Raw genomic sequence first — 7670 nt, forward strand, 5'->3', positions numbered from 1 at the left:
CAATCATTAACACAGGCTGGCACCTGTAAACCAATCTCTATGTCACTATAAGCTCATTCCTGAAGCTTGAAGTCATCCACAACATCAGCATCAACTCTGCTCCTTCACTTATTTTATAAGTTGCCTCATTCTCTTTGTAAAAGTGCCTCTCAGCACCTTTGTGAATAACTCTAAGGAAGAAACTTTTAGCTGGTAACCTTAGGGTCCAAATTATAAATATATAACATTATATAAATATAAAATAGAGCTATTAGTATTGCATTTCTTGGGAAGAAGGGAATACTTTGACTTTGATAATGGTTCCCATAGCCTAAAGGTAATGCCCTCAAATGTCAACTTTGTGCATTCCTTGTCCACAATACAAAGATATTCAGTTTACGTTCATAAAGGAGTAAAGAAACCAGAAAATATCTTGGTACAAGCATTCTGCATGCTTATTGGCTCACTGACACCGATGAGGTTTACTCGTTAGATTACAAATTTGGCACTAAATGACAAGGCACTTTTCAATACTCGAAAGTATCTAAACAATTTGGTCAGTGCAATAAAAGTATCAAAGTTCAGTTTCCAGCCCTAGAGATGAGAACGAGATCGCCTTCTTTTTAGATTACCCAAGGTACACCATCAGACACTGAATAACAATTACAAACAATAACAAAATAAACAGTTGTAGGATTGTTTGGAGCCTAAAATTACAGACAAACATAATTCAAGTTCATGGTGTAAAAATCATCCGCTGTCCTAAAACGTGAATCCTTGATGTGCTGTCTCATGGACCATTGTAATGAAACACTGCCATTACCAGGAATGTGTTGGTCCCAGCTAAGAAATAGTGGATAGCACATACACCCCCATAAAATCACAACATTTTACACCCTGTCTTTTGTATGAATTAAACAAACAAGACATAACATGTTAATCTGTGAGCTTTACATGTGCTGGTAGGCACATTTTGTGTTCCTTTGGACAGTGCCAGACAATCTTCTGAAAATGCAAATAAACGTAATACCCAAAATGTTGACCTATTCTTTTAAGCAGCAAGTACACAGAGCTGAGTTGCAGATTTGATTACAAAATAATACATTAAAACAAAATAGTCATTGGTTCCCCATGGTTCCGCCCTCAGAGTGGAAGAGGTTCAGAAGCCTGGAAGTCTGGGAAAGACAAAAAATGAAACCGGCTCTAAAGCTTTAAATGTCAAGTTTACATATTGTTCTTACAACACTTTTAAAATCCTTGTTTGAGTGTTGAATTCCAGTGAGTAATTAAACCCTTAATTATGAAGGACTGCCTTAACAGTTTGAGTCCAGCATTATATTATATAGGTTTTTACTGTCATTGTGCTTTGTCAGTATGTTTAAAGTTAGCTCTAGGTGGGAAAAGCCAGCCAGCAGCAGTGCTGATACAGTGGATTATGAGCTGTACATTAGCTGCCAAGTAAATATCCGACTTCTTCGATAAAAAATGCTTCTTCAGTACAATTTACCTGACAAAACTAAATGCAGTAAATTTTATTTCTAAGGAAAGTTAACGTTACTCACCTCTCAAAGTAAGTTACTACATTTGTGCATTAAAGCAGTCTCTAAGGCTAGCTAGCTTGTTACGGTGGAGGAGGGGTGGAAGCTCGTGCCAAGGCCAGTAAAATGACATTATTGGTAAAATTGGCAAAAGTAGATTAGCTGGGCATTAAATATACGTTACAGATGACATTCTAACATTGAAACGAACACAGGCTGACTTAGAATGACTAACACAGACCGTAAAGTTGGAATGTTTGGTAACCTGCAGTAAAGCATGTTCAGCTGCAACCTGTTACAGCAGCTTGGTTATACAATTTTCATTAACTAACAATAATTAAACCGAATGAGACACGTCTTACCTTTGAGAAGATGGTGGTCCCTGACAAATGTGGCAGATGACGATGTCCATGTGGCGCAAAGCAGCTTGGGCGGGAGTGTAAAACCTTCAAATGAGTAAAATTAATAAATTTTCTGTATCTTTGACTTTCCTGATAAAATATAATTAAATTCTACATAGTGATTCATAGCCGATTTTATTCAAACTAAACTGAGTAAAATGTAATTAATAAATAATAAGAATTTGTTGAATTCAGCTCAACATGATTCCAAACTGAACATAGTATTTTTTATTATGTATAGGTTACTATTTATTTACTAAATATTAATTAACCCTAGTCTCAGTTTTTACAGTGCAGACAACGGTTTAAAAAACAAACAAACTCTGGTATACTTCATATACAGAGAGATTAAACTGGCGATGATAGGTCTAATCAGTACTGTGTGAAGTTGTTTGGTAAGGGCTTGAATGTAGTTGATGTTTTATTTATATGTGAAAGTCCCACAATCTGGGAAATGTAGCTTCACACACTGAAGTACCTCCACTACAAATGAAAGTCTGTCTCCTGGGGCCATATTACAGAAAGTTCCTATCTTAAGTCTTAAGTTAAGGTAGGAAGAGTCTAAGATAGGATTTTTCTCAATTTGGTATTACAGAAGCAAATTCTAACCAACTTTAGGAATCCTGTCTTATCTATAGGAAATCCTAAATACTCATCCAACATTGGTTATCATTTATGTCTGTTACCTAGCAAACGATGCCACTCTTCTCATCTTGTTGAGCTAAACGGCTTTTAATTGCTGTTTTTTTGGTCGTTTCTTTTAATGAAACATAGCCTACACTGAAAACGGAGCAGAAACAACTGCTATCGTTGAACTTCAAGTCAGATGACTTAGAGGTGTTAAACCTCTGTCGAGAAATCCAAATTCGCATAATGTTTAACTCGGGAGATTACAGATAGAGAGTGAGCTGAAATAGTGGACCGCCGCATACCCGGCATCCAGCGGAGCGTTGATGCTGTTAACAAGAAAATAAGTCCATTTACAAGTGATACGAAGAGAAAGGAAACTGTCCAAAGAGCAGAGGAAACCTGGTGGTGACTCCTCCTGTACTCCCTCACTGACCCCGGCAGAAACCTGTACTCTTCTTGGGAAAGTTAATAATGAAGGTAAAAAATAATAGCCTAATGATAAAGGCTGCGGGCTAACGTCATCATGTTTTTCATCTAGCCTATTTCCTGAATTTAACGATCTCCTATCAAAGACCTGCTCCTTTTGTTAAGTCTGATTGTAGTTTCTGATGTGCTCTGTGTTACAGTGATACAGGGTCAGGATGGCTGGGGAGTGACTTACACCTCTACTCAGATCTGTGCCTTAAAAGGATCAACAGTGGAAATAAGATGCAAATACAGATACCCATCCAGAATAAATGGCCGTGATACTAAAGTCGAGGAAACATTCTGGTTTACTCAAATTAATGGATATGTACCTGTGGATCTGAGAACAGACTCAAGATACGCAGGTCGTTTGCAGTACAGTTGTTCTAACAACATCTGCACTCTGAGAATCACAGACCTGAGAGAGAGCGACTCAGCTGAGTACAAGTTCAGGTTCATAACAAACCAACCAGATCGAAGATATACTGGTTCACCTGGAGTCACTTTGTCTGTCAGAGGTAACATTTTCATTCATATATTAATTATTTCCAAATGTTCAATATCTTGAAAACAATAATATAAAAGTGTTTTGTGTATTTTCATGTGTGTAAGTTGACAGTTTTGTATAAAATACTGTTCCTGTTCCTTCTTCATAAATCCAGATCTCCAGGTGCAGGAAATCAGACCTACATATCCAACCTGGGCAAAGCTGAAGTGTTACAGCAGCTGTCGTCTACCTGATCATTCTTCCTACGTCTGGTTCAAGAATGGACAGAAAATTCAGACAGAAACATCTTCTGTTTATTCAGACTACTTTGATTCTGCAGACAGTTATTCCTGTGCTGTGAAAGGACTGGAGGGTTTCCCCTCTCCTTCAGTGTGTGAGTTTACTCCACAATCTTTTACTAATATAACACCATCTGGTGGAGCTGTATAACTACATGTATTTTTAATACAGACACCCTCACTGTGACTCCTCACCAGCTCTGGTTTAAAAAATGGTCCAAAAATATTTTCTCTTTCAGGTGTCCGTGGTCAAACCTGCAACAGAGTGACTTACACTGACAGAAGCATCTGTGCCTTCAAAGGCTCATCAGTGGACATTTCTTGTACTTACAACAGTTATTACACAGATATCACATCTAAATTCTGGTTCAGTCCTGAACGTAGTCTTCAGTGGCAGAATCCCCCACAGCCTGAGGACCTTAGTGAAGACTCCCAGTATGCAGGTCGTGTTCAGGTCCTTGAAACAGAGAGAGGACGCTCCACTCTGAGAATCACTGACCTGAGAGAGAGCGACTCAGCTGAGTATCACTTCAAATTCAACACATGGAGATTTGAATGGAGGAGTAGTTTACCTGGTACAACTCTGACTGTCACAGGTACTGATGAACACAAACTGTAACAGCACATTTAAACTAGCTGATGACACGTGAATGTGCTGAATAGTGATCCTGATGGGAAATAATTTTACATGTGATTAACTGATTACATGATTGTCATAATGTTCTATTGTTTATATCTCTGTGTCTGTCTGTGTGTGATTCAATTCCACATAAAGAACAAATATTCATGTTTTTTCTTCCCAGATCTCCAGGTTCAGGTGATCAGATCAACAGTTGAAACTTATTCTACTGAGGCAGAGCTGCTTTGTCACAGCAGCTGTCGTCTATCTGATCGTCCTTCCTACGTCTGGTTCAAGAACGGACAGAAAATGGAAAGCGTGGAGACATCTTCTTATAAAGATCAGTTTTATCCCAGAGACATCATCTCCTGTGCTGTAAAAGGACAAGAGGATTTCCGCTCTCCTTCAGTGTGTGAGTTTACTCCACACTGACATTACAATACAAATTACAACTTCAGACATAACCATATTGGAGTCCTCTAGATCCTGATGTGGACACAGAAGCATTATTTATAGAAAGAAAAATCTACTACCGGTAAAAAAATATATTCAGATTGTTACGACCCCCTGTTGGTCTAGGGGAGTGGGGGCCATAAACATATTGGCACAACTGGTATAGATCTTAACAGGGTAACTTTTATTGGTAACAGAGAGATGTAGACAGGTAACAATAAACAAAAGGAGGGTGAACAAACCAAGTTAAAATAAAAAAGGTCCTCAAAAGGAGGCCTGTACCTATCTATCGATTTAAGCAGAGTTGATTCTTGCTACAAAAGAACACAAAGAGCACAGCACCCACTCCACCTGGTGAAAACTAACACAATAGTAAACAAAACACTAAGTGAATTTCTCCACTGCACCCAATGTGGAGCTAACAAACAAAGGTGTGCAAACAGTTTCACTAAACACAATGTACAGCTAATAAGCAAGGAAGGTGGATAGTTCCACTAAACACAAAGTACAACTAACAGACAGGCTATGCAGTCAATACCAGCAGCACACAAGTCAATAGGCGGTGACAAGCTGCCTGGAGCAACAGCTGGACTCTCCTTATGAGCAGGAGGTAATTAATGTGGTGGCGAGCCATTGGTTGAGTGGAAACAGAGGGAACCAATGGGCGGGACTGATGTCAGCACCCCAGAAACCAGGAAGTAGGCGGGTCTTCATTCCCCAGGGACACAGCCTACTTGGTAGAGGTGAGACAGGAAAAGGGGAAACACAAGGGTGACAGCGACAGCTGTGACACAGATGCATGTTGTGATATAACAATTTGACATTTTTATGAAAAAGGAATATTAAAGTATAAAATATGTTGTTGCTACATATATACATACATTATTGTTTTGATATTTCCCCATTTTAGTTAATTGACCAGTTTATGACTGAGATAGATTGGATATTGTTAGCTTGAAACATTTATTTTTTAATAGCAAAATTTAAAATGGATTTACCAGTTTCTGAAAAGTTATTCAGGACAGACAGATGGAGACTTTCTCTTAATAGTGGTAAATCAACCACAGAGGCTGGATAAAGTAATGTGAAACTGGGAACATTTTCAAACTATTAAAACAAAACTAAAACTGTTTGCAGCAGGATTTGAGCACAAACAAGAGAAAATTCATAATCAGCCTTAGATAGATAGCAGCATATTCTCATCTTTAAATAATTCATGTTCATCTCTTCTCCAGATGCTCCAAAGCTTCCCTCTGTGTCAGTGAGTCCCTCTGCTGAGATAGTGGAGGGCAGTTCAGTGACTCTGACCTGCAGCAGTGATGCTAACCCAGCAGCTAAATACACCTGGTACAAGGAGAACCAAAGACTGCTCAGTGAAGAACCACAGCTTGTCTTCAGCTCCATCCAGTCCTCTGACTCTGGAGAGTATTACTGTGCAGCTGAGAATGAGCTGGGGAGGAAGACAACTGAATACATCATTAATGTGAAATGTGAGTGAAACAGTTTATTTAAAAATAACATCATAAATCTGCCTGTCTTTGCTGAACAAACTGACCTTTTTTTAATTCATTGCAATGTTAGCGCCACATTTTTACAACATGGTAAAAACGGCAGCAGTGTAACGAGGTGCTGAGCGTCTTTCCCACACTGGGCGCTGAACATTTGTTTTCCCGGGTCGCCGTGAGTTGAAAAATGTTCAAGTTTGGGTGAAAGGCAGCGCTTGTCACTGTCACGTTTTACCCAGCAAGGGCCAGAGCAAGTAGGCCTACCCTGCTTTGTGGTTACATTTTCAAAGTAAAATTAGGTAGCTTACTTGCAGCACATCACCTCCACGGGTATTATGTATCATAGCCTGGGCTTGACATGAACTTTTTTGCTCACTTTTTTCCCAAAGTTACTAGCCACCAGCATTTTCACTAGCCGTTTTATATGATTAAAGTTGACAATAGAGTGCTTAAATTGGCGTGATAAAATGTACTAATATGCTGTTTCGTCAAGTTACTTCCAAATACATTATAGTTACTGTCATTTGAGACTAATTAGTTATATTAGAGTATTACTGTCTCTGAATTGTAATGCTTTACACTACTTATGCGTTACTTTTAAGTTACTTTCACTTGAATTTAATGGGCACATTATTCTGATAGGAAGGTGTCGGCATAGGTGGGTTCTAGTGATGTGCAGAGTTATATCTGCCAATTGGATGGGTCATTGTCATAAAAATTAACCTGTTGATTAATAGCAGGGTGAAATAGGACGAATCTTCTCCCACTTTAGAAAGATTCTGCAGCATTTACAGGTACAGCAACATAACGCCATTGATTATTTGAATCTAGCCTCTCTAATCATGAAAGTAATTTGTTAAAGCATAAATACATAGAAATCTTTATTTACGCATGATACATCAGGGGAGCTACCTTCTAGAGGAGCCGAGCTCCCCCGTAGTTTGCACCCTGCCTACAAACTAGACCATCAGATTTCCACAACAGGAAACAACGTTACTCTTTTACTCATGGATTTGTTTTTCTGGTGCCGAAATTTTCTCTGTGTTGGTGAATAATTAACAAAACAAAATATCACCTCATTTCAGGTTAAAATGCGTTGTAACGCGCGTTCCTGAGATTGTAACAGGTATAATATTACAGATTTTTTTTTTGTAATGCATTATATCGCTGCCTTTCAACAAAAAGCAATACATTACTCAGCTGTAGGCTACATGTTGCCGACCAGCTTGGCAACATGGACTGGAGCAAGAGTTTCAGAGTGGTGAGTTATTAATCTGTAACAAAAGTATCTTTC

The 7670-nt window shown here is 38.7% G+C and overlaps 1 protein-coding gene across 1 annotated transcript in view; it reads left to right on the forward strand.

Annotated features, from left to right (window-relative positions):
* Positions 1-3675: 3675 nt before the first annotated feature.
* Positions 3676-7670, forward strand: part of LOC123967321 (B-cell receptor CD22-like) — a gene marked incomplete at its 5' end in the record, with an annotated part of 14093 nt that continues 10098 nt past the window's right edge. Inside the window, 4 exons of the mRNA XM_046043384.1 lie at positions 3676-3894; positions 4039-4395; positions 4603-4830; positions 6107-6361. Coding sequence (XP_045899340.1) covers positions 3676-3894; positions 4039-4395; positions 4603-4830; positions 6107-6361 — 1059 coding nt within the window. The remainder of the gene's footprint in view (positions 3895-4038; positions 4396-4602; positions 4831-6106; positions 6362-7670) is intronic.

The sequence above is a fragment of the Micropterus dolomieu genome, unplaced genomic scaffold (genome assembly GCF_021292245.1).
Source record: "Micropterus dolomieu isolate WLL.071019.BEF.003 ecotype Adirondacks unplaced genomic scaffold, ASM2129224v1 scaffold_264, whole genome shotgun sequence".
Taxonomy (NCBI): Eukaryota; Metazoa; Chordata; class Actinopteri; order Centrarchiformes; family Centrarchidae; genus Micropterus; species Micropterus dolomieu.